This window comes from Suncus etruscus, chromosome 10 (assembly GCF_024139225.1).
Source record: "Suncus etruscus isolate mSunEtr1 chromosome 10, mSunEtr1.pri.cur, whole genome shotgun sequence".
NCBI classification, from domain to species: domain Eukaryota; kingdom Metazoa; phylum Chordata; class Mammalia; order Eulipotyphla; family Soricidae; genus Suncus; species Suncus etruscus.
This window is the reverse complement of record NC_064857.1, coordinates 54,867,367-54,894,322: the sequence shown is the minus strand read 5'-3', so window position 1 is coordinate 54,894,322 and position 26,956 is coordinate 54,867,367. Positions and strand designations below refer to the sequence as shown.

The 26,956-nt window shown below is 45.6% G+C and overlaps 1 protein-coding gene across 1 annotated transcript in view; it reads right to left on the bottom strand.

Moving 5' to 3' along the window:
• GASK1A (golgi associated kinase 1A) overlaps positions 1-21,577 on the bottom strand; it is a 41,546-nt gene extending 19,969 nt beyond the window's left edge. The window contains exon 1 of the mRNA XM_049781755.1: positions 21,453-21,577. Coding sequence (XP_049637712.1) covers positions 21,453-21,455 — 3 coding nt within the window. The 5' untranslated portion in view covers positions 21,456-21,577. The remainder of the gene's footprint in view (positions 1-21,452) is intronic.
• Positions 21,578-26,956: the final 5,379 nt, after the last annotated feature.

Here is a 26,956-nt window from a genome sequence, read left to right as displayed (position 1 = left end):
TCCCTGAGGAGGAGTAAGAGGAGAACAAGAAGAAAAAGGAGGAGAATCTGAGGAGGGGCTAAAAAGAAAAAGATTCTGATGAGAGTGGTAGAAAGAGGAAACAACAAACCAAGATTCTGCCCACTAAGCTTTATGACTAATCTTCAAGAAGACATGAAAACCCAGTAGTGCTCAGGGGTTGCTCCTAGTTTTGCACTCAGGAATTACTCCTGGCAGTGCTCAGGGGAACATATGAGATGCCAGGAATAGAACTTGGGTTGGCTGTTCCTGGTACCCCCTATACTAGGAACATGGTTCAGCAGTCAAGCACTTGCCTTCCATGTCTGAGGCCTGGGTTCAATCCTTGACACCACCCAAAGGGGAAAAAAGACTGTTACAAATAGAGATTTCAGAATTCATTTCATTTTTAAAAGTTCAGTTAAATAACTGTCATAACCAATCCATGGCTGGAGTGAGAGAGCGTGTTCATGCATATTTTCAGTGACTGAATTAAAACCACATGTCAGCCCTGAAAGTAACTCAGCAGGCTCAACCTGGCCACATTCTGCTTCCCTTGGCTGAATCCAGAGCCAGGCATCGGAGAGGGTAGCCAGGCTGGCACAAAATTTCTGGGGCACAGGCAACAAGAAACTGTGAAAACCTTGCCAGTGCATCAAAAGCCTCTCTCCCCATTAAATCTGCTGGCCACTGGAGCTGTTTGCTCCAGGCAAATTCCCAGGATGCCTGTCTTCCCAACACCACCAGCCTGGCCCTCTTGCTCAGCAGTATTGGAGAGCTCTGATTTTCCTTCCACGTCAGCAGCTCTCAGACTAGAAAGGACTTTTGCCCCTATCATTTCAGCCAATTTTCAGTTCAGAGGGAGGGAATGCCAAAAGAACAAAAACATATTTATTAGTGTTGCTGTGTGTGGGACAGTTGGAAGAAGCTGACTCCTATGAATTCATTTCATCCACACACCAGTTTTAGGAGGTAGATAGGTTTCAGTACCAGTGTCTCACTTTATAAATGAGGGTAGACAGCATCAGGGTGTACCAAATCTCCGGGGTGACCCAGAATAAGCAAGAACTGCAGCAAGGCATAAATCTTGGCTGCCTGACTTCAGATCCATGGAGGCTGCCACTCAAAATCTTTGCCCCCCATTTTGAAACAGCACCCTGCATATTCAAGGGTGTTCCTGCTGCCAGAGAAAGTCTTTCATTCAGTTCATCCATAAAATAAAACTTGAAGAGTTGGTGACGAACTTTTTTGCACTGGGACAAATTAAAGAAAGTTCCTGACTACATCTATTTTTCTTTCAGAAAAATAAAATAACTTGAAGCCGGAGTGATAGCACAGTGGTAAGGCATTTGCCTTGCTTGTGACCAACACAGGATGGACCCTGGTTTGAATCCCGGTATCCCATATGGTCCTCCAAGCCTGCCAGGAGTGACTTCTGAGTAAAGAACCAGGTGTAACTCCTGAGCATTGCCAGGTGTGACTCAAAAAGGAAAAAAAAAAAAAAAAAAGAAGAAAAACAACACAAAACAAAACAAACAAACAAACAAAAAACTTTGAAGGCCAGAGATAGATCTCAAGGGCTGAAGGAAATGGTTTTCACTCTGAAACTTGAAGTTCAATCTTTGGCACCATGTTGTCCCCAGAGGTTCACCAGGAACACTGGGTCATGAGTAGAATCTAAGCACTGCCTGATATGACTTCCTCCTCATACCTCCCTTAAAACTTGATTGTGTTTTGTTTTCTAGTTTACTGAACAGAAGAATATGGATCAAAAAATGCCACCATCTGATGTCTGGGCATATTTGAGAGGTGACACCAAAAATAGTTTTCTTGGGGCTGGAGAGATAGCATGGAGGTAATAAGGTGTTTGCCTTCCAGGCAGAAAGTCAGTGGTTCGAATCCCAGCATCCCATATGGTCCCCTGAGTCTGCCAGGGGCAATTCCTGAGCATAGAGCCAGGAGGAACCCCTGAGTGCTGCCGGGTGTGACCCCCCCCACCAAAAATAGTTTTCTTATCATCTGTTATTCTCAAGTTAGGTCTTGATCTCAAAACCAGATAAGTTTGGAGAATTAGATGGTGCCCAAGTCCCTTTATACTCAAGTCTTCTAAAGATTGGAGCCAAAATAAAAAAAGACTGGAGCCAGAGAATCAGCTAAACCTGACCTATTAGTAAGACTGCACACAGAGCACACCCTTGTACCTGACTTGACCCTCTCTGAGCCCCACACTGAATTCACTATCGAAGGTTTTCTTTTCTTTTTTTTTTTTTTTGGTTTTTGGGCCACACCCGTTTGACGCTCAGGGGTTACTCCTGGCTATGTGCTCAGAAATCGCCCCTGGCTTGGGGGGACCATATGGGACGCCGGGGGATCGAACCGCGGTCCGTTCCTTGGCTAGCGCTTGTAAGGCAGACACCTTAGCTCTAGCGCCACCTTCCCGGCCCTGAAGGTTTTCTAATCATAGAAATGAAGAGTTAGAACAGACCACACAGTAAATCAGTGGCAGTAAAGTTCTAAGTTTTCCCCAAAACTGATGAACTTTTCACCCCATTATTAAAAATGAAGGAAGTCTCTCAAGCTTGGAAGACAGAAATGAAATTAGGGATGGACTGAAAATGGAACAGAAACTTGGGTTTTAGCTGCCTCTTTCAAAACCTCCCCAAGTCAAGATGTCTTCCCATCCTGACTTGCATGAGTCCATGGGTATTAAATCCAAGGAACCAGCTCAGTGTCAGAAAGAGTGGTCTAAACAGAGGGTCTAAATGCCAGACCAAAGCCCTCGAAAATGAATGCCTCTTCTCCCTCTCTCTTTCATCAGTCCCAGACCACATCTCCTCCATGGCATCTTAGGGAGGAAGGTATAATAGATTGGCAAAGACCATTTATAGATACTTGACCTTGAGAGATTTATGGCAGGGGTAGTCTGAAGTGCCCTTGAGCTTGTATTTTGAAACTCTTTCACCACAAAAAATATGCATTCAAGCACCCCCAAGTTCTGCTCCCTAATTGCTCAGTTTTTCTTCAGGGATACAGTGTGCTTGCAAGGTGATAGGAACTTCCCATCTGAGCAAATAGTAGCAGCTAGTGCTAAGGATGGGAATCATCTGCAAATAAAGAGTAGAAGTGGAGAAGAGTCCCAGAAAATAAAAGTCTTACAAGCAATAGAAGGGGTCCAACAATCCATCACTCAGTAGTTGAGTGCCTGTCAACAGTGAGTTTGAGTTCAATTCCTGCATCCCCTCACAAGTTCAAGTGTTCTGCCAAACCTGCTGTTTGGGATCCCCAAATGTGTGTGTGTGCATGCACACACACACACACACACACACACACACACACACACACACACACACACACACACGTGGACTCTTGGAGCATCACAACCAAGTGTGTGCAAGCACTGCAATGAAAAAAAATGTATGCAAGACCCTCAGTGAGCGCCACAGCCAAGTATATACAAGCCCCTGTTGTCACAATAATAAAAGAAAGAAATGAGCAAAAACAAAACAACCAAAACACTAAAAAGAAAAACGTGACATTAGGAGGTGGCAGAAATCCGAGATTCAAATGAATTATTCACACTAGAAAATTGTTTCTACAAGGACTTCAGCCAAAATGAAAATGATTTGTAAGAACAGTAAGAATAATTGAAATGTTAACTCTCTCTCTCTGTCCACATTGCTGTATTTCACTTAGAACATAAAGTGCTAACGGTGTTTCAAAAGCAGGGAGGTTAAAGTCCCCTGAAAGTGTCCTTCCTGTTCCCATCAAACAAATACCAGCTTCCTGCTCCAGGACCCAGAGGAAGGAGGGCCTGGCAATGAAAGAGAGTTTTGTTTTCAAAAGCCAAGGCTCCAAGGAGAGCACTGCCTGTCATGCTGAGTCCCCAGGAGAGGCCTTATGGGAAGTTGATTAGATTGCAACTGTCCAGTTAACGGTGTAAACTGTACACCTGCACACACATTCTTCCTTCCTGATGTCTCACTACAGTAACACACAGGGACTTCAAGTTCTAAGAGACAAATCCATAGCAAGTCAAAGACCAGAGGAAGAGACAGTTTTATGCAAAATTCTGGAAGCTGGTATGCAGGTGAATGAACAGTCTCTGCAGACCCATGAAAACTGAATCCTAAAGGAAAAGACAGAAGTAAGATACCCAGCATTGTCACACAGCAGAAGCTCCTACTGTGTGCACAGCTCCTAAATCAGTGTTGGGGAGAGTCACACACTGGAGGATGGCATATAGTCTAACAAAGAAACTGGCACTGAGAACTGTTCCACCAGCTAAGCCTGTGGACCACCACTCCTGCAAACCATCAGAAGAAAGGGTTTGTTCTCTGGAGAGAGGAAGCTGGAGAACTTAGATACTAGGAGGCATCTGGCACAACTGGAAATAAAAGACTAAAGTTAGATTGAGAATATGATTATGGGGAGTGGGGGTAGATCAATAATACAGCAAGTAGGTAAGTTTGCCTTGTACATGGCCAATATGGATTTAGTCCCCATTATCCCATATGGTCCCCTGAACCTGCTTGAAGTGATTTCTGATTGTACAGCCAGGAGAAACCCTTGAGCACAGCCGGATGTGGCCCCAAAACAAACCACCAACAAAAAAGAATATGACTACAAATGGAATAAATTCAATTTGCCACTGGTTCCCTCCTCCACAGCCCTACATGTCACCCCCTCCCAAGGCAAAATGCTAATATTATCTGTTGGTCAGACCAGCCCACTTCTGGGAGGGGTCTATGGAAGGTCACAAAGGGGTTGCCTGAGGGGTGTAAAGGGATTCAGCAAAAAGCAGCTGAAGGAGCTGGCAGCATGGAGGGATAGGAAACAGGTCTGAGATGCTGGACGGCTGAAGTAGCCTGTTTAAAAGGTTTATCTTAGAGGCCACACATGGTGGTTAAGGCCCATTATTAATAAGGCTTCATGTCTCCTGAAATCTGACCGCTGTTGGATCATTTCCTCACCATTACCCTGAACCTGCAGACCCAGCCGGTGGGAAGAGGTTGCAGGCGCCTGGCTCTGGAAAAAAAAAAAGACCTCACCATCATTCACAACCATCCGGGACTCTATAATTAGTAAGTTAATCAACACCACACACATACACATTCACGCACTTGCATTTTAATAGGATTCATGGTCATAGAGAAGACCTGTTGTTGTAGCCATTAAAAGCCAAGTATTCGGGCCCGGAGAGATAGCACAGCGGCGTTTGCCTTGCAAGCAGCCGATCCAGGACCAAAGGTGGTTGGTTCGAATCCCGGTGTCCCATATGGTCCCCCGTGCCTGCCAGGAGCTATTTCTGAGCACACAGCCAGGAGTAACCCCTGAGCACCGCCGGGTGTGGCCCAAAAACCAAAAAAAAAAAAAAAAAAAAAAAAAAGCCAAGTATTCACAGTCCTAAATACTTCGGGTTGGTTCTGTGTCACTTACAGGCATATCCTGACAACCTCATCACCACTGGGTGACAATTTGTTACACAGTGAGGGAAAACTCACAGCTGCAAATCATCTTTATATTGTTATAAATATGTAAATGATCATCTAACTATTGGGAGGGTGGACGAATGAGAAGGGAAATAGGTGAGGGTGGAGGTGAGGATGCTAAAATAAGATTATCCCTGATGGGCCCGGAGTGATAGCACAGCGGCGTTTGCCTTGCAAGCAGCCGATTCAGGACCAAAGGTGGTTGGTTCGAATCCCGGTGTCCCATATGGTCCCCCGTGCCTGCCAGGAGCTATTTCTGAGCAGACAGCCAGGAGTAACCCCTTAGCACCGCCGGTGTGGCCCAAAAACCAAAAAAAAAAAAAAAAAAAAAAAAAAGATTATCCCTGATGGTGAGCCCTAATGTAATCCCATGGCCTCTACAAAAGGCAGAGGAAGGTCAGACTACCATAGAGAGGGCAATATGACAATCACAGCGGAGACTATGATAGGAGATAATGACAGGGGCCAGGTGCCAAGAAAAATAGAAAAAACAAGCTAAACGATTTCTCTGGAGCTCCCATAAGCACTCTCTTCTTATCTCCCCCCTCTCTTTCTCCCTCTCTCTCTCTCATACATACATACATACATACATACATACATACATACACATCATCATCATCATCATCATCATCATCATCATCATCATCATCATCATGTCTCCAGGAGGATCACAAGTCCTCTGGCTCCACAGCCCACAGAAAACATAGTATAAGTCAGGTACTGGCACCTCACTTCCAAATGATCCTAGAGGGCTCCCCTTTGTCCCTGATCCCAGAGCAAATCTCACCTTGATCGTTCTGCAATTCCCAACAACCTCATCTCTGAATCCTATTGACTCAATTTATGGTTTCCGGAGACAGGCTGACTGCATGTCAATCCCAGCTCCACTGTGTCCTCACTGCCTGAGCTTGGGTCTCAATTCCCTCACCTGTCATATGACAATAAAAATAGAACCTCCTTCAAGGTACTTGTGGAGCAGATAGAAACCAGCATTGAAGCAGGCAAGAGAAAATCCAGCATGAACAAAATAGACCAAAGTTACTCCCTGGCAAGATGCCATTTGGGTGGGAGAAACAAACAAGACTGTCACACATAAAATAAAATCACCCCCACAAAGCCCTGACAGAATTTACAAGAGCAATTGTAGGAAGAACATTCAGCACTGTCTGGAATCCAGTGAAATCAGAATTTGGATTGTTAATTTCTATGATCATAGATTTCTAGCCATGTTCCTGAGATTAGTCCCATAATAACTTAGATTTTACCCAGAGCAGAAAGAGTTACATTTCTGTCCATTATTCCCCACCACACCCTTCTTCCCACACCCCCATCTTCTTGGGGTTCTGTTCCAGTCTCCTTGTTGATTATATATGTTGGGCATTTGCAGCCCCACTGGCCTCAGGAACCCTCTCCTTATCCAAAAGTGAATAATGGCCCATTTTGTTCCAGCTCCCAAGTGTACCAGTGCGGGAATACCACAGATTTAACCAATCTGGAAGACCTTGTCATTTGGGGTTTCTGTCTGCCTTGTCTTTACAGCTATACATTTTGTCCCTGCACTGGAGAGTGGGGCTGGAATAAGAAGGGAGAATGGAGTGTTGCTGGAAAGACAAACATGTTTCTCTCAGTCATTCTAGCATTCCAAAGATTTTTGCTCTCTGGATCTGAGGCTAACCCAGAACTAGAGAAAAGTAAGAACTATTTTTTTGTTTTGTTTTGTTTTGGGGTCACACCAGCGGGGCTCAGGGTTACTCCTGACTTCACTCAGAAATCGCTCCTGGCAAGCACAGGGAATATGGGATGCCAGGAGTCAGTCCTGGATTGGCCATATGCAAGGCAAATGCCCTACCACTGCGCTATCACCCCCTCCCCCGCACCAAGAAGGAACTATTCTGTATGGTACAGACATACTCTCCCCATTTCCTCACTAAACCAGCATGAACAGTGGAGGTTGAGCAGGTTATGGACTCTCAAGGAAGACCTTGTTTTACCCCATCACACTAATAGCAGGTCCTTTAGACTTGTATAGAATTAAGACTTAGAGGAGAGTTTATGCATGGGGATTCTAAGCCAAATCTGGCCTGCAGATGTGTTTCATTTGGCCTGGAATGTTTAAATATATTTAAGCCAGTGTTCAAGAACCAAGATATTTTCATAAAAATCTAAGCTTCTAGCTTTCCTGGAAAAGGGAAGTTCCAGACACACAGTGGATTCCTACTTCCCCCAGCAGGAAATAGCATGGTGCCTTCTCTCAGTAACTGGCCCCAAGTTCACCACAGTCCTACCACTCCTATTTTCTCTCATTACTAAGGTGAGGATAATTGCCTTTGGAACCTCACTGACTTTGTTGTCTTTGATTGCTGCCCTGTGACACTTGAAAAAAGAAAACACAGACCAAGGGCTAGAGAGATAGTACAGCAGGTAGGTGCTCCCTTGTATGTTGACAATCCAGGTTCCATCCCCAGCATTCCGTATGGTCCCTCAAGCCACACCAGGATGACCCCTGATGACAGAAAAAGGAATAAGCTCTGAGCACAGCCCAGTGTGACCCAAAGACCAAAAGGGAGGATCAGACTAATTTTAATTATTATATGCAACCCACTTCACCCCATATGTAAGCAGTCTGGGCTCTATCAGTATTTTAGTTACTATTTCTTGGTCCAGAATTTCATTGACCACTTAGTACTATACATTTTTACACTGATTAAAATTTAGAATTGCCATTCATGATTATACTAATCAATTTGAAATCACTCAACAGGCCTATAGACAGTGACTTCTGTGGTGAACAAAGACATTTCCATTGTCTCAGAAATTCCTGGTGGAAACTTTGGGAGAGATAAAGCAGAGGCTGAAGGAGTCTGGGTCATGCTGGTTTGTGAAGAGGGGAATCAGAAGAAATTAGGTCTGATGTCTAGCCTCCAGAAACTATGAAAGCCCTACCCAGCACCAAAAGGGTACCTCTTCCAAGGATGCCCTCTGTATCAGGCACAGTGGACCATGGGGGCCTCCTAATACCCCATGTACCTGGTGAAGAAAGCTGAAAGGGAGGATCTGGGCCTTGCACCTGCTTTATGACCTTCTGACTGTCTTCTGCCTGCCCAGCCTGGCCTTTTGTCCTGCCACCTTGGCCATCTGCAGACATGCCTGTTCATCCCTCAGCATCTACCATCCACAAACTCTGCACAGAGATTTCTGCCCCCCCCAAAAGCAGCACAAGGATGCAGTGTTTCTTTTGACAACTTCTTCTATTTGAGGTTCAAAATGTATTTCATGTTAAGGTCATAACAGTGACAGAGTCAATGTCATACTTGCTGTGGGATGGGAGTGGTTCTCTCGATGGTGACTTCAAGGGACACTTGTTTTTGCACCATGATAGCACATGACAATGCTAGAAATGACAATCGGCAATATGGAGCAGAGCAGGGATTGAATTCAGGGTGTTGAGCATTATACTGAACCATGTCTTCAAGTCCCTCAAAATACTTTTTCACAAAAATGTTCAATGATTTTATCTTCTTGACCAAAGGCTTATCATTATATATACTTATAATTTTTCAATGATTACATTTTAAAGGCTGGGGATAGGGCTCAGGATGAGTACACTTGCTTAGAATATGTGTGTTCCTATTTACTGCTCCAGGGCCCAATCAGTTTAAGTAATATTCTCCCATCTAATTGATCTGATCTTTTTCAGGCATTGAAACTGCAAAACCAAACCAGTTAATTGCATCATTAAGAACTAAGGTAGCATGAGATTTCACCCCTTCTTATAGGTAGGACTTACAGTCCTTTGCCAGCCTGAAGAAGCTACAGAAGATGTACCTTCTCCCACACTCCCTTTTAATGACTTCTAAGGTGATGAAATCTGGGAGAAATGTGAAACAGGAAGGTTAACAGGAAAGCTGCCAGGAAATATGGGCAAAAAGGACCATGGGAACTCAACTTGTTAAGGCCATTGTCATTAGTTGGAAGTGACGTTATGCCTATATACACCAGAGGTTGGGGCAAGTAGAAAGAATTTACCAGACACTAACGTTTAAAGAGGATGGATTATATAAGAAAAGAAGGAGCAAAGATTATGGCTTCCCCTGGTAATGTTAAGGCTAAAAGAATTAGCAATAGGTGTGGGAGGCATTTCTTCATCTCTTTTTGATCCAGTGCAGGAAAAGCAACTGGATTTTAGGGCTCTATGTTGTTCTCTCCATCCCAACAGCTGTTTAAGTTGCAGAATTGAAGAAGTGCGAACCTCCTTTCTCTTCACGGTGGATTTACAGTCTGAATAAGAAGAACCCCCTGCAGATCCAGCTGACTCAGCTCCCAGGACCAGGACAGAATGTAGATAGTCCTGGTCCTTCTGCTGACTGCAAGGTGACTGTGGGCACCCAGCAAGAATGAATACCCTCTTGCTCAGACTGTGGATGTGGGGGTGGGGGGATTGTGACTCAAACTGTCACCCGGGGATCCCTCCCCTAAACTTTGACTTACGTGATTTGTTTAGGGTTTCTGATTATGTTCCACAAGACCTCCCACTACTGAGGCATAAGTGTTAAAAAAAAAAGTGGGTACCTGGGCCACCTGCTGCTTTGGGTGCCAGCCAGATGGGTCCCAGCGAGCATTTTGAGGGTGGCCCCAGGCCTCCCCCACCCTGTACCAGGGTGAGGGTGGGAACTGTTGAACTTCCAACTTCCAGCATAATTAAGGATCCAAAGGCCTCTCTGGAAGCTTCAGCAGGTAACACAGGCACAGTGTGGCTCCATGCTGTAGGCTTTTTGGCCAAGCTTAGGGGAAGATGTGGCTTCTGGTTGCCCCCCCCAGCCTTCTCTCTCCTTCCTCCCGGACCCCAGGGGTACCCTGGGCTGCCTGCTGCTTGGGGTGCCAGCCAGGTGGGTCATGGTGAGCATTTTGAGGGAGACTCCAGGCCTCCCCCATCCCCTACCCAGTACCAGAAGCATGTATTGGGGGAGAAGACTGGCGAACTTCCCTTCCCACTAACTCTCATTCTCAAACCGTACGGGGGCACGGTTTATGTAGATTTATAGGATATCATATAGTTTAATCCACTTTGTGTTATACAGTATAGATAGTTAAATAGGATATCATAGGTGTTTATCTATGTTTACAATATAAAGAATGTCTATGTTGTATTATTCCCTTTCCCCATTGGCTCTCCACCTACAGGCTCATTTCTACTTCTTTATTCTCACCCACACTGTCTATTACCCCACATGTAACCATTTTTACCCTCAGGTCTTTGCTTCTTATGAAGCAGATTAATATCCTCTCTCAAGCTAACTGCCAGTCAGCTCCCCAAAAAAAAAATAGACTCTCAGCCTGAGAAGAAACCAATATTCTCTTCCTATCAATTTTAGTATCTACGAACTTCTATCCTCCAACACCCTTCACTGGGCACCTGTGCTAGCTACCATAATCAGTTTCGAGACACCCACTCAAAGACATTTCCTGATACAGGAGTGCTGGGAGCTGTTTATAGACTCCAGATGGCCAAATCAAAGACCAAAGTGATGTCGCGAAAACAACACCCTCCCCCCGTGGCTATTTCTAAAACATAAAAGAGACATGTGTACCTTTTTTGTATCTCTTTGATGTATTCCCTTAACTTCTATAACTTTTTTTGAATATCCTCTTATATAATAACAATTTTGCCCACTGGTTTTGTGTTTGTTTGTTTGCTTTTTCCTTTGAGATCTGTTCAATAAGCAATGCTGGTAGAAGAGTATCTCTGTATAGAATTCATGTTAGAACCAATTTACGGGGAATGTTGGACTTGCTCCCTCAGCCCCCAGATGCACCAACAATACCTTGTGGCATTGTTTCTCTTTTGCATAGGCACATTAAAATGGGAAAATACTACATATTCAAACATGTTCTTTTTTCCCCACCCCTTTCTTATCTAATAGAGATAGGAACACAAATTTTGTAATGCAGTTAGGCCTTATACCTTGAACATTGGCATAATGACTTGGCTCAGGCCTCTGAAGAATGGGCATTGCCCATATACCCCTGAACAATGAATACCATCTATGGAAACAACCATAATTGACTATAACATTACCAGGATGCAGGGAAGACCCTACCACTGCTCTGACATTGATTTACTCCAAAGAGTGCTCTCAACACTTGCTTGCAGGGCAGGTCTCTCCACATCTAATGGTGAGGTGAAACTAGAGGATGCTCCATATCAGCCTGACTTCGATGAAGGAAATGCACAGAATCCAGAATCTTTAAATACAGGAACCTGACACCAACAACAGCTAAAGTGTGGAAAAAGCTTCACTAGGAACCTGGAGAATGACTCAGGGGATGGACAGACTGGTATGCCTGGAGCCCAGAGTCCGTCTTATGCCAATAAATTTCTGGGGTGAGGCACTCTTGTAATCAGGCCAAGGATTTTTTTTCCTGTTTTCCCCACATTTTGCCGGGCCTATGCAAACAATGGTGATTGCCACTTTCACACCTTTACTACTGTATATTTTTTAATACATAACCTTTAAGAAAGAAAAAAACAGCTTAATGAACTTAAAAAAATAACTGTTTTAGAGTGCCTGTCTCAAATATAGGCAGGGGATGGGAAGGAGGGGGGGAATTAGGGGTGGGAATTTTGCACTGGTGAAGGGGATGTGTGCTGTTTGTGACTAAAACCCAACATTAATCATGTTTGTAATCATGGTGCTTAAATAAAAAAAGTGGGATTTCCAACCTATGAATTTGGCTCATGCTTATCCAGATTGGAGTCCCCCAAAATGTGGGACATAGGTCTTTCTCTGCAGGGTATAGGAATGTGTCAGGGAAGCCAAGTGGCAGCACAGAGGGAGTTTCTTTCCAGAGCAACTGAAGGAAGGAGGGCTGTGCATGGCTTTGGGGGAGCAAGTCAGGGGTCATTCGTTAGACACTGCAGCAGGTGAAGGCTAGTTTGCAGGAGCGGAAAAGCGATGGAAAGATTCTGCCTCCCGGTATGAACAGTGGTTCACTCAATCACCCTGGAAAATCTCTCTGATAACCGCCCTGGATATGCCATTGTTTTTTTTTTTTTTGTGATTCTCTTAGTAGGTTCTTGCATAATTGATTTCCTCATCCACTTTATTCAGGCATGCATAGGTGCAGTTATGATGCATCTGCTAAGGTCCCAGTATGTGCTCATAAGTAGAGACAAAGATGAGGAACCTAAAAGAGAGTCAAAGATTTGACTCAGGTCCATAAGAAGAGGAGAGAGGGCTGGAGCGGTGGCACAAGCAGTAAGGCCTTGCCCGTGCTAGCCTAGGATGAACCACATTTCGATCCCCTGGTGGCCCATATGGTCCCCCAAGCCAGGAACAATTTCTGAGCATATAGCCAGAAGTAACCACTGAGTGTCACCAGATGTGGGCCAAAAACCAAAAAATAAAAAATAAAAAAATAAAAAAGAAGAGGGAATATGGGGTCCTGGGTTCTGAACAAGGAGGAATGCCATTTTTTTTTTTTTTTGGTTTTTGGGTCACACCTGGCAGTGCTCAGGGGTTATTCCTGGCTCCAGGCTCAGAAATTGCTCCTGGCAGGCACAGGGGACCATATGGGGCGCCGGGATTCGAACCGATGACCTCCTGCATGAAAGGCAAACGCCTTACCTCCATGCTATCTCTCCGGCCCCCAGGAATGCCATTTTGTAAAGGCCACATGTCAGGCTGCTCTTAGGTTCTGATCAAGGAAGGATGGAGGGACACTGTTTTTTATTTTTTTATTTTTATTTTTATTTTTTTTATTTTTGGGTCACACCCAGCAGCGCTCAGGGGTTACTCCTGGCTCTACACTCAGAAATCGCTCCTGGCAGGCTTGGGGGAACATATGGGATGCCGTCCTTCTGCATGCAAGGCAAATGCCTTACCTCCATGCTATCTCTCGGGCCCGAACACTGTTTTTTAAAGACCACCTGTTAGACTTTCTCAAGCCTATTTCCATTAACACCACCCCAACCTATCTGGTTATGCCAGGTAACCTATGGGAAAGGACACAGAAAGTAGCAGGAAGGTACCCTAGACAACAGTCAATCATTCTAAAGATCATCAAAAAGCTAGGACCACCATATATCCCCTCCTTATATAATCTGATTCATGCCATTGGGATGGGTCTGTCTCTTGTGGGAGACGACACTGACCAGTTTGGGGCTGTTGGTAGACAGCTTCAAATTTTGTTCAGCTTTGAAAAAAAAAAAAAAAGAATGTGTGTGGTCCTGGGTTCAAACTCAAGTACCACAGAAAAAGAGAGTTATGTACATATTTTAAATGTTTGTATACATTTAAAGTCATGTGACATACCACCTAATTATTTCTCTATGAATGTCCTATATGTTTCAGAAAATCTGGCTAACCCTCAAAATCACTAAAACAGAACAAATAAAGATGTGGGAGATGATTGAACAGTGACAATCCTATGAGACACCACCTCTCTCACTGCCCGGGCTGGGGTTGTGGTGGAGAGGGGGAATCCTTAGCCTTCCGAGGTCTCATTCTCTAACCAGCAGGTGGCCAGTGCCAGCAACACCATAACCACCACTGACCACTGCAAGATGGGAAAAGGAGTACGTCTCAGTTTCCACAATACTGAACAATGCTTTGGTCCTCTCTCATTTGCCCTCTGGGCCAGGCCTAGGAAGATTCCAGAGGCTTCCAGAAACTGCCTTCTTCAGCCTCCCCTTGAAGGTGCTACTCTCAGAGAGGGACCAGTCACTCATGTGGAGGTGCCTCAAGAAAAGCCTTGATTCTAGGAAGGCTTCAGAGAAGCTCACCACCCTCCCATTAACACCTATCCTCCCACATTACGCACAGGAATACCCACATTCCCATTGCCTTGCCACCCCCCACCAAGGTTGGCCTCTCCCCAATGCTCCCTAACCTAGACCTGGCTCACAGAGCTTCCTAGCCAAGGATTTGCCCACCTACTGCATATCTAAACAAGACACACATTCACCATTATAGGGATTCATACACATGGCTGTTAGACAGGCATGCCCTTATTCCCACACTTCCTTCTCTCTGTAACTGGGGGCCAAAACTCTTCCCAGCTTCTACTCTCCTGCTGCACTAAAGGATCCAACAAATAGCCCATTGCTGCATTTCCACTCTGTACACTACAGACAATGGCTTCAGCCTCCATTAACTGAGCGCTTACTATGTACCTAGATACCTTACCCAACACCTGCCTACACAGGGTGGGCAGTATTTTCTTCATTGGCAACTGGGAGGTAAAATGTTCATGACTTGCTTTTGAGAATTCATTCTTTAAATCTGAAGGCCAAGCAAGAATGGGACCATTTATAGTCTATAGCCATTCACTCCAGGCATTGTAGAAAGATGAGCAAGCAAGTGAATGAGGAGCTTTTCCTGACTCCCGGTGGAGAGATGAAATGGGGTGGCATTACCCAGCCAACTTGTCTACCCCCCTCCCCAGAGGGAAGCAAAGGGGTTGTAACTGAAGTCCACAGAGAAGATTTTTGGTGGGGGAAAGGAGCACAATAGCATCTTTGTACTTGCAGCAGGATCTGGAGGGCACAGGAGAGAGCTCCACGAGGGGCTCCCAGGTCTGCAGTGTCCAATGTACAGCAAGCTGGCAGGAAGTGCTCATGCTGTCCAGGAAGCCAGTCCCTGAGCTGGGGTCCAGGTCCCCCAGAAAGTGCACACTGAGCCTCTGTGTAGACAGACAACAGACCACTCTGTCCTAGAGAAGAGGCTATGCCCTGCCCCGCACAGGACAGCCCCCCCCCTTCTTTGGCCAGTTCTGCTTCCAGAGCCCAGTTTCCACCTCCACCAGGCCAGGCCTCCCTGGCAGAACCTATAGCCCCATTCCAGCCTGAACAGAGCTTGAGCCTGCCTCTGCACTGCCCCCTTCACCTCGGGAACCCTCCTCAGAGTAGAGTGAGTCCACCATCGCAGGCTACACTGTGGTTTGCAAGTGTATGTGAGTGAGTGAGAGTGACTTTGCTTGTGTGTTGGTTGGGGAAATAAGAGCTGAAATACTAGCAAGAAAGACTTGAAGAAGAAAGACTCCCAAGGGACTTTTAAGATCTCAGAGTTCTTCTTTACTGGAACTTTCCCTAGCTCAGGACAACCTGATCTGGGCCTCACTTTCACCAAACTTCATTGTTTTTACATCAAATCTCCCAGATTTACCCCCAGATGACTGTGCGTAAGAGGACAAACCCTCTACCTTTGCTCTCCCTCTGCTTCATACATACTTCAAGGTCAGGACAAAGACATAGGCCCCCCATTCCTTAAGTAAGGGATGCAGAGTCCAAGAGACGGTGCAAGAGTTAAGGTGCTTGCCTTGCACTCGGCCAACCAGGTTTCAATCCCTGGTACCACACATTGTCCCCTGTGCCCCACCAGGAGTGATCCTCAAGCGCAGAGCCAGGATTAAAGCCTGATAACAGGTTTCAAAACTAAATAGAACCCCTCACCCCCATTTCCCAGCCACAAGTCCTGAGCAACTGATCTTAAGTTGTGCATCTATAGAAGTCAGAGCTAGTCCACACTACACACATCTGAAAGGCAAGAAATATCATCAGGCAGTGTCTATGCACCTATAATTTAGGACACCTAGTCCCGCCAGACTGGGAACTTGGAAAGGTGGCATGTGGGAAGTGGGGGGTACAGGTGCTCATGGTATCTAGCCAGCACATGCTTCTGTCTACTGACCTTAGCAAATCTGGTGTCCTTCATCCCATCCCTCACTGCAGCTGACCATGCCCCCAGTCCCAAGAGCTGCTCTGAGAAGGGCTGGTCTGGAGTCAACCTCTGAAGGGTTACTTCCTGGGATGAGGCTGCATCTGCTGGGGGGAGCTCTGATCAATGATTGCCCCAAGGAGACCCAAGGGCCAGCCAATTATTTATGCCTACTGATCAGCCCTCTTCTACTTAGAAGAAAGGGAGACAGGGACAACCTTAAAAAAGTTCAAGCCACAGCGCTACTCTCAAGCCACAGAGTAAAGTCAAGGAGGAAATTCTCCCAGGATTAGGTTAGAGGGAGAAGCAGCAAGATGCTTGAGGGACCAGGCTTCTCCAAATTCCTATTTCAAGTCTGGTTTCAAAAGATCAGAAGATCAATGGCCCTCTGAACCCTAGAGAATCCAGGCAGGCAGTGTAGAGAGCCTGAATGATTTCTCTTCTATATCAGAGGTCTAGGTTTGCCTTTGCAACCCCAAACATGCTGCCAAACGTATAAACAACTAGAACAATGTTTGAAATCTTTCCAGAAGGTCTTGATACATGCCCAGGAACTGGTACACTTTAGAAATCACCACATAACATACTGCAAGGTCAATATGGGCTCTAACTAGAGGACAGTCACCAGAAGCAAACAGAAGTACTTTTGACCTCTGAGGAAGTCTAGGCAGGAGCACTGGGCCATACTTGTAGGGACAAGTGTCCAAAAGCATGTGGAAACATCCTCACAGCAGGCCAGCTAAGAGCATCTGTCTTTTATCAGACAACACTGCTGTGACCCAGTCCAGTACATAGTGCCCACAGCTTGGGACCTCCTAGCTCATAAGTGACTCACTCACACAGACTGGAGGAGCACCTGGTATTCCAGGATAGGCTGCAGGAGATACAAAGAGTTCCACAGGGTTGGCCCATATCTCCCCTCTTCCTTTGATGCCAGCACATCATCCCTGGCAGAAATGGGTTTCTGTTCCCTCCCTTTCTTTCTTCTAGCTCTTTTGCTTTTGCTGTTTTCAACCAGTACTTGGCTGAGGTGTTCCTGGAAAAATCCCTACCCAGCTTGGCTCCTAAGCTTGGAATCACAAATCTATTGCCCAAACCAAAGTAGATTTGAATTCTCCAGCTGATTTAGTAAGAAACTGTTTACTCATTGCAAGCAAACACCCTTGAAAGCCACACAGAATCTTCCCACAAATAAACAGCAGGAGACATAGTTCCTTCCCGCAGTCACTTAGAAGAAACTGAAGCTCAAGACAGGTGGCAAAACTGAACTAGGAGAGGCAGAGAAGCCACAGCCACTGCCCACTGCCAGCAGGGCTGATCAGTGGTTGAGGGCCTGGAGGAGGAAACTTGTCAATGTGTCTTAAATGAAGGTCTCAGGAACCACAGGCAAGGTGATTAGGGTGACACATGTAACAATTGTACTCATTTATTATCATAATTATCCCTGTCCTCATTGCATTTGTGAAAAGCTGACAAATGTGAAACCATTTTAACATGAGGCCAGAAGTACTACCTTAGAAAAAAATAAACCACTTCAGTGACTTGTTTAGATAGGGCAAAGGCCACTGAACCAGACCAAATGGCAATTATACCTCAAGCCCAGCAATTGTTGAAGCCAGCAAGAGATCGGAAAGTCAGATCACAATTATTGATGCCTTTGGACTGGACACCAGAGAATAGAATGAGTAATTAATTTTATACAGCCATGGATAGGTTAAGCTTATTAAATTAATTTTTTTCTTTTGTTGTTGTTTTTTATTGTTTTTTGTGTCACACCCAGCAGCCCTCAGGGTTACTCCTGGCTCTACACTCAGAGATCATTCCTGACAGGCTCGGGGGACCATATGGAATGCTGGGATTCGAACCACTGTCCTTCTGCATGCAAGGCAAACACCCTACCTCCATGCTATCTCTCTGGCCCCAAGTTAAATTAATTCTTAACTAATTAACCCTTTGCCTCCAACCTCATCTTCCTTTTGTATTCCCATAAAATTTCTTCACTTTTGGGTTGGAGAGGTAGTGCAATGGTAGGACGTTTGCCTTGCACGTGGCTGACCCAGGACGGACCACGGTTTAATTCCCCAGCATCCCATATGGTCTCCCAAGCCAGGAGCAATTTCTGAGTACGTAGCCAGGAGTAAACCCTGAGCGTCAACAGGTGTGCAACTCCCCTCACAAAAAAATACCCAAAATAAAATTCCTTCACTTTTGTTCCTTCTTGAGGCACATTTTTAGGTCTCTATCTAAATCTGTTTCCCAAGGTGCAATTCTTTGAGTGGTGAACAGAACTAAAACCTGTCTCTGAACTCAGGAATTACATCTGGTGGTGCTTTGGGGGAATGTGGGATGCTGGGGATCAAACCTTGGTTGACCACATGCAAGCCCTACCTGCTGTACTGCCTCACCAGACCCCCAAATTGAAATTATTTACTCCTAAATAAACACTTTGACTTTTTCTTTTGTTTTTGGGTCACACCTGGAGGTGCTCAGGTGTTACTCCTGGGTCTGTGTTCAGGAATCATTCCTGGTTGGCTCAGGGGACCATATGGGATGCCCGGGATCAAACTAGGTTGGCCACATGCAAGGCAAGCCCTAACCACTGTGCTATTGTTCCAGCCCAATGCTTTGACTTTTAATGGGTTCCTAGTTTAGATAGCACATTATAAAACAAATAAATTACAAGGACAAATCCCTGTGTTCAGTCCAGGATCAGTTCTCTGGCCTCAGTTTCTATATTTGGAGATATCTTCTCCAGGGATGTTAGCTCCTAGATCTTCCAGTAGAACTTCCCCAAATGGGTTCTCTTAGGGCCCTTTTCCCCTACAATTATTTGTGCCCCCAGCACAAATAAAGAAACTAGAATATATCCCACCCACACACTCACTCTGAGCCTTAAGGTGGCTACAGTAAAGCCTTTGATGAAAAAGTACAAAGAATTTGTTCTTTTGAAAGTATCTAATTACCCCTAATCAGGGTTCTCAGATCCCCATTTCCATGGATAATCAGAAGCTGGCTACCTGACACTACAAATAGCCCCAAACTCAAATGAGCAGGGAGATGATGGTCCAAATCAGGCAAATGCTCATTCAAGGGATGACTTTACATAGGTGGGCATAGCAGTGGGTTTTGATAAAAAAAAAAAGGGAAGAAAAACACCATCTGGCAAAACTGTATGTTTAATACCAATACACCAGGGTTGCCTATACAAGCTAAGTCATCTATATCAGTACAGCCATCATATACAAATATATTTGTTCAGAAAATTGATCTTGTGTTTTTGTTGGCTTTTGTTTTGTTTCATTTTGCTCTTTTAAGAATCAGGAAGAATGGGGCCGGCGAGGTGGCGCTAGAGGTAAGGTGTCTGCCTTGCAAGCGCTAGCCAAGGAAAGATTGCGACCGTGGTTCGATCCCCCGGTGTCCCATATGGTCCCCCCAAGCCAGGAGCAATTTCTGAGCACTTAGCCAGGAGTAACCCCTGAGCATCAAATGGGTGTGGTTCAAAAAACAAAAACAAAAACAAACAAAAAAAAAGAATCAGGAAGAAGACTTTCCTAAAACTGGCTGAAATGATTCTAATTTCTTCTACTATTTTTTTTTTAGTTAGAGTCTTTGACACAAACTCCCATTTTTCCACCCTAATTGTAAAGAAAAAATCACAAGAGTCCTTATCTTAGCTTGAGATATAGTCACACCCAGCCCTGATGGAGACGTACAGATCCTTCAGAATGATCCAAAATGCTCCTCAAGGTCCTACAGCTCAGTGTTTAATTTTTGCAAAAAGACTTTGAAGAATTCCACATTTCTCAGTTCATATCTTTAAGCCAAGGTTTCCCACAAGATCCACCCTGGATCAGCAACATGTTACTCTAAGGGATTATTGGGCATCACATCCAAATAAGTTGGAGAAGTTCACATTTCATTTTTTTGTTTTTGTTTTTGTTTTTGTTTTTGGGCCACACCTGGCGGTGCTCAGGGGTTACTCCTGGCTGTCTGCTCAGAAATAGCTCCTGGCAGGCACGGGGGACCATATGGGACATCGGGATTCGAACCAACCACCTTTGGTCCTGGATCGGCTGCTTGCAAGGCAAACGCCGCTGTGCTATCTCTCCAGGCCCGAGAAGTTCACATTTCTAAAGGGAATCTATTTGGGGGGAAGGCTCAGAGCTCAGGGATCATTCCCGGCAGGGCTTAAGTGATCATCTGTGGTGCCAGGGATCAAACCAGGTGGACAATGTGCAAGGCTTAACTCATTCAAGTGGCTTAAACATACTTCAGTAGGGTGTGGACAGTGAACTCCCAACATGGATGGGGACGATTCCTTGTGGCAGGAAGCTTCCATCTGAAAGCAGAAGTAATTAATGGTTATCCCCTAGGGGGACCCCCTTTCCTGAGATGACACATGGCTTTAGCTAAGCTGCCCGGATCATGCCCTCCAAGGTCCATCTTTGCTGCTCCTTGCTGTCTCAGTTTTATCAGGGAAAGGATGATAAAGACAAAACCAACTCACCTAGTCTTCCCACACTTGCCTTAAGGCCCTAGAGATGGTCCTAGAAAGGTGGGGCCACAGTGTGTCCACATTAGAACATTTCTAGGGCTGCTTTAATTCTATGGCAATAAATGTAAGACACTGTTGTTGTTGTTGTTTAATATAATGACTGAACTGGGGAGATAACTGAAAGAACTGGTGGAGTGCATGCGATAGTTGCAGGAGCCCTGAGTTTGATTTCTAGGTCCTCAAAGCACCGCTGGGAGTAGTCCCGGAGCATTTTACACAAGAGTGGCTCCCCAGACACCTATCCTCTCCAAATTAAATAAAGTGCTTTTTTTTTTTTCTTCACAAGCACGACTAAGCGATGGAAGAAAATACAGAACTCATATGCATTTATCAGAGGGTTAAAGAAACTGTCTATAAGGCTTCTCACTCACTCATCAGAGCTCGAATCCTCTCCTCTTCCAGCCGGCTGGACTGGTGAGGTTCTCACAGTCAAGGAATAGGGGATCTGCAACACAACCCCCACCCCACCCCACTCCCATCCTCCCAGGCAAAGCAGCACAACCCACTGTCCCACATCCCAGCTCGGTCCAGAGTGCAGAAATGAGAGTGCCCGGACCGCGCGCCTCTCCTTACCCCCTACCCTGGCCACTGGCTTCATGGGGTGTGGGGACCATTCCCACTTGGGGAGCCCCGGGCCACCTGTCGGGACTCACCCAGAACCCGCAGACCCGCGAGCGGCCCTGGGCCCGTCCCTACCATGTCCCCCGTGGACTGCCCGGTGCGCGGTCGATGGTTCTGCAGAAAGGGGGTCCCGGGCAGACGCTCCCTGGAGGCCCTCGAACGCCAGACCCACGCGTGCGCTCCCTGTGCTTGGCGGGGTCCCGGGGGCTGCAGCCTGCTGGGACTTCTGCAGCGACTGAACTCGTCCCGGCCGGCTGCGAGCCTCAGCCCAGCCTCCCGAATGCCCGGTAGAGGGGTTGGGGGGGCCCCTTTCACAATAAAAGCCCTGTCCGGGGTCCGGGCGGCCCCCGCGGAGCTGGTGTCCAGGTACTAGCCTGGAACCCAGGTCGCCCGCTGCCAGTCTTCTTGATTGGCTTCTCAGAACCTTGTCTGGGCACCTGCCAAGAGCGGGTTGAGTGGAAACACAGAACCAGGATTCTTTGAGCCCTGATTGTCATGAACAATGACATTTTTTTTTCTCCTTGAAAAATAACCAGTGTTATAGTCACTGCAGTGGCTTAAAAAAGGTCTTGCGGCTTAGATGCATAGGCAGTGTGGTGTGCCCTCGTTTACCTGTAGCCCAAGGTACCTGCAACCCTTGGTACCCAAAGGCCTGAAAAATCTCATGTTGGAGAGAGAAGCAGGGCTGGACTTTGTAGCCTGGAAGCCTGGTTCCTATGTATGCAAGTTACAACCATTGGATCTTTTGCAGGTACTTGATGAACTTACTACATATTCCATTGCCTAAAACTCCAGGTCCTTAAGTCTATGGTAACGATGTGAGGGGTACAGACCCCAAGAGAACCTGACAACCTGGATGAAATATTAAAGCTAACAATAACAACAACAACCACAGCAACAAAATCATTGTTAGATGGACGGATTCTGGCATCTTCTTTTTTTGTGTGTGTTTCAGTAATGCTTTACTTATTTTAATAAGAAATCGCTAAAATGCAACATTCATATTATTTATGACATTATCAATATTTTAATTTTTTAAATTATCTTTATTTAAACACCGTGATTACAAATATGATTGTAGTTGTATAACAGTCATGTAAAGAACGCCCCCCTTCACCAGTGCAGGATTCCCACCACCAATTTCCCAGATCTCCCTCCTCCTCACCCCACCCACACCTGTACTCAAGAAGGCTTTCTATTTCCCTCATTTATTCACATTGTTATGATAGTTTTCAGTGTAGTTATTTCTCTAACTGCACTCATCACTCATGTGGTGAACTTCATGTCATGAGCTGCACCTACATGGGAAGATGGGGGGAAATAAGGGTTGGGACTGAGGCAGTAAAAGATTAGAAATGAGCTTTGTAGGGCAGTATCAAGGTCACAATACAAGATGGATATTATGCATATATAAACTATATGCATACAATACTATCAATAGGAGACCAAGGAGAAAAAATTTCCAGTGACTATCCCAATATAAACCAGTGCTAGAATGGCCCGCCCTCCTCCCAAAGCACGTTCCCATTACTGTAGGGAGAGATAGGGGGAAAGCCTGATGACCCCTATAGAGCCAACCTGGACTGGTGCCCAGGGAAGGCCTGGAGTCCAGGGAAAAAGAGAAGGACGGATGGGGGCCTGCCAAGCACCTCAGCACTCCCCAGGCTAGGGAGAAGGCCTCTGGCATGGGGACTCCCCAAGACCCATACCTGGGAAGAGCTGGCCTTGATTCTGGCATCTTCTTTAGCCCTCTGGTAAAAATGCTGCAAAATGCATAGAGGGTGTCACGGATGCTTCTTATTTTGGATCAAGGGGGTCATTTGGGCTGCTACAAGCTGAATTCAGAGATCACTCCTAGCAGTGATTGGGAACCACATAGGGTGCCAAGGATAAAACCTGGGTCAGCCACTATAAGGCAAACACCATCTCTACTGTACAAATTCTCTGGCCCATGGAGGATACTGATCTGTGGAGCTGAATATCTATGCCCTGGACTCCCATCTGGCCACTCCCCTTTCAAGGCCATTGGCCCAAGAATTGCACTAGCAAGGATGTACTCTAGCAAAGATGATGCCGAGGTACAAGAAATAAAGTACCTGGGAGCTGAGTGGGAAAAAATGATGAGACTCAATGACCCACAAAGGTGGCTGTCTCAACCGCTTTCCTCACTGAGTCTAATAGGGTTGCTGACAGCTTTGATGTGGGGAGGGGAGCCACAGGAATGGATGTGAATAGGATGTGAAGGGAGGATCAGGCAACTGAGAAGTCAGGGATCTGAGATAATGGGCAGAGGCAGGCTCAGGGCTCCCAACTCACAGACTAGCATGCCCCCAGTCCCTATTCTGTTTCCCTCTACATCCCTCCTTCTCCTGTCTTATGTAGCCTTTGGAGAAATACAAAAGTGATCCTCTGTTTGATCACTTTCTGTGTATTAGTCCATCCTGCAGTGTCTGCAGGAAAAATAACAAGTTTCCTCAGTGGTGCCTATTATCTCCAAGTTATGCTTCTGTCTGTGAGCCTTCCTTGTTTTCAGGGGCCTATTTTTCATATCCTCTGGTCCAATAACCTCTGAAGCCTCTCTAGAAGAGCCATTTCCTATTTGACTTCCCCAGCCTCATTCCTCTGCCCTGTCCATTCTTCCATTTTATCCCTTCACAACCTTTTTTGTTTTTGTTTTTGTTTTTGGGCCACACCTGGCAGTGCTCAGGGGTCACTCCTGGCTATCTGTTCAGAAATAGCTCCTGGCAGGCACGAGGGACCATATGGGACACCGGGATTCGAACCAACCACCTGAGGTTCTGGGTCTGCTGCTTGCAAGGCAAATGCCACTGTACTATCTCTCCGGCCCCTATCCCTTCACAATCTTTAGGAACCTGGTTTCCCCTTCTGCCCTCTGTCACTTCCTCCCACCACACTCTAATATGAAAACTATAAGCTTATCCCCAGTTTAGTTGGCACTGATGGTCCCCTTCTTTTTCCTTTTCTCTTTCCTCTTAACTTTCCATACAATCCAGAGAACAAACACTCTTCTGAAACATTTGCTTTCATCTCATGCACACCCCTAACCTTTCCTCTATCTGAGGGTCCCACTTACATCCCAGATTCCTGTCCTCTCCTTGTACATCCCTCTGGTCCTACAACTGTCTTCAAGCCTTGCCTCAGGTGAACCAGGGACCAGCATAAAGCAGCACCAATAGGATAATCTATACAGAGGAGGGAGAGAGAAATGAGGTAACAGAACAGGTAGAAGACAAATCATCTGCCTGGCCCCTTCCATTCATCACCTGGTTAAGGACACACAAGTTTGTGACCTCCAGTGTAGTGCTAATGCATACTCCACTCCCAGTCTGTCTATCCCCACTATAAGAAGGTCTGTGACACTAGCAAGCAGCAGCAGCAGCCAGAGCTTAGGGTCCTGAGCTAGAGCATTTCACCACCAAGCGTCACATAAGTCAACTGTCCTAGCCCACACACCTTGTCTTAAACTTCTGCTGAAGGGTCAAAAAGCATTAGATCCCAGGCAGAAGGCAACAGGCACCCACTGTGACCTATCTTGGAAAGTCTCTATGGAATTGTCTGCCCTATATCTATGGCAGCAGCAGCACATAAAAAGGAGCTGACAGTGAAAACTATCAGGGACAAATCTCCCTCTTCCCTTGGAAGCCAAGTAGTTTACTCTCTATAAGGCATTCATCTCCTCCAACCACTCGCTGGAAGCCTTGCCAGACCCAAATTCCACCTGTGGGGTACCATAACAGAGAAACCACTAGTGTCTCACTACTATACCCAGGGGCCCGTGTCGGCAAAACAAAAACAGACCCATACTACCCTATTCCTGGATTTTAATTAATTAAATTAGTTTAATTTAAATTAATATTTAATTTAAGTATTAAATTCTTGTTGAGTCCCAAGAAATTATTTGTTTTGTTTGGTTGGGGGGGGCATGAGTTGGAGTTATTAGGTATGTGAACATAGGGAAAAGACGGGTTGTGTTCAGCTCTTTGGAGACAGAGGAGAAACAGGCTGCTGTCTGAACCAACTATTCCCTGTGGGACCTGCAGGAGATCTCAGTGCTCCTGATAATGTAGAGCAGCACAACTTCTCACTGGACATTTTCTATCTACTCCAGATGTGGGACTTGAGGGGTCCTTGAAGAAATTCAAGACCCTGCAAGGGGCCGGAGTGATAGTACAAAGAGTAAGACACTTACCTTACACGCAGCTGACACAAGTTTGTTTGTTGGTCCCAAGCATTGCCAGGAGTAATTCCTACATACAGAGCCAGGAATACCTTTGTGCACTGCCAGGCGTGACTCAAGAACAAAACAAAACAAAAAGATTCTGCATAATTTTCAGTCATGAGTGTCCATCAGAATATTTAAACCCAGACATTGGAGGATGTCACTGGATATGAAACCTTAAATACAGAACCAGATGGTGATGGAAACAGCTGCCACGGGCCAAAGGACCCTGACCTGGTGGAGTCTGGACTCCCAACCTGGTTGGAATGGGGCCTGACCTAGATGTGGAGGGGACCCTGTTGTAGTAGAGGATGATATGCTGTGCCTGGATGGAACCTGGTTGGCTGCTTGGAAGCTAACTGCCTATTCTACTATACTATGGCTCTGATTGATACTATTGATTTGGCTGGTTTGGTTTCCTCTCACCCGCACTTATGGAGTACAGCAGAGCCAGAGTCTATTTACAAAATAAAGCAGATAAGAGATCAAGAATAACAAGATATTCAGAGTGAAAACCTACTACAGGATAAAGAGACAGAAAAAAATGATACCATCTTTCCCCTAATTTAGAAAAAAAGTCCAGAGACATGCCCAGGGATGAAAAATTTGATGTTCCTCAATAAATATTTGTTGGGGCCAAAAAGATAGCATGGATGTGGGGCATTTGCCTTGCATTCATAAGGATGGTGGTTCAAATCCCGGCATCCCTTATGGTCCCCCAAGCCTGCCAGGAGCGATTTTTGAGTGTAAAGCCAGGAGTAACCCCTGAGCATTGCTGGGTGTGACCCAAAATTTGTAATACCTTCACAACAAGCAAGTTGGGAACCTCCCAAGTAATCTCTGTGACTCCAGAAATTTCCCCAGGTAAAAACCTCTGTTCCTTAAGACCTATAATCAGAGAAAAGAAAGAATAAGATGTATGAAAAAAAAAAGAACAATCTCAGAACCCTCACCTGCAATATGAAGCAAACATGCATTGTGAAGTAGTGGGGGGCGGGTAGGGAGTTGTGGTGGAGAGCAGAAACGGAATTATTGGGTTGAAGCATGTGCTGTGCCAGAAAAAGTCCCAGATTTGATCCCTGGCACTACCTACTCCCCAGAGCAGAGCTGGGAGCTATCTATCCTTAAGCACAGAGCCAGGAGTAGCCCCTGAGCACCCTGGTTTTTGTCCCCAAACCAAAAAAATTACTAGAGGGAATTTTAAGTTTAAGTCTCTTTTACTTTTCTGAATTCTGAATGTCTAAAGGAACTCACATCAAAGACATTTTTATTATTAATAAAAATTGTAATTGCATCACTGTGAGATACACCATTAAAAACTCAAGATTGGGCCCGGAGA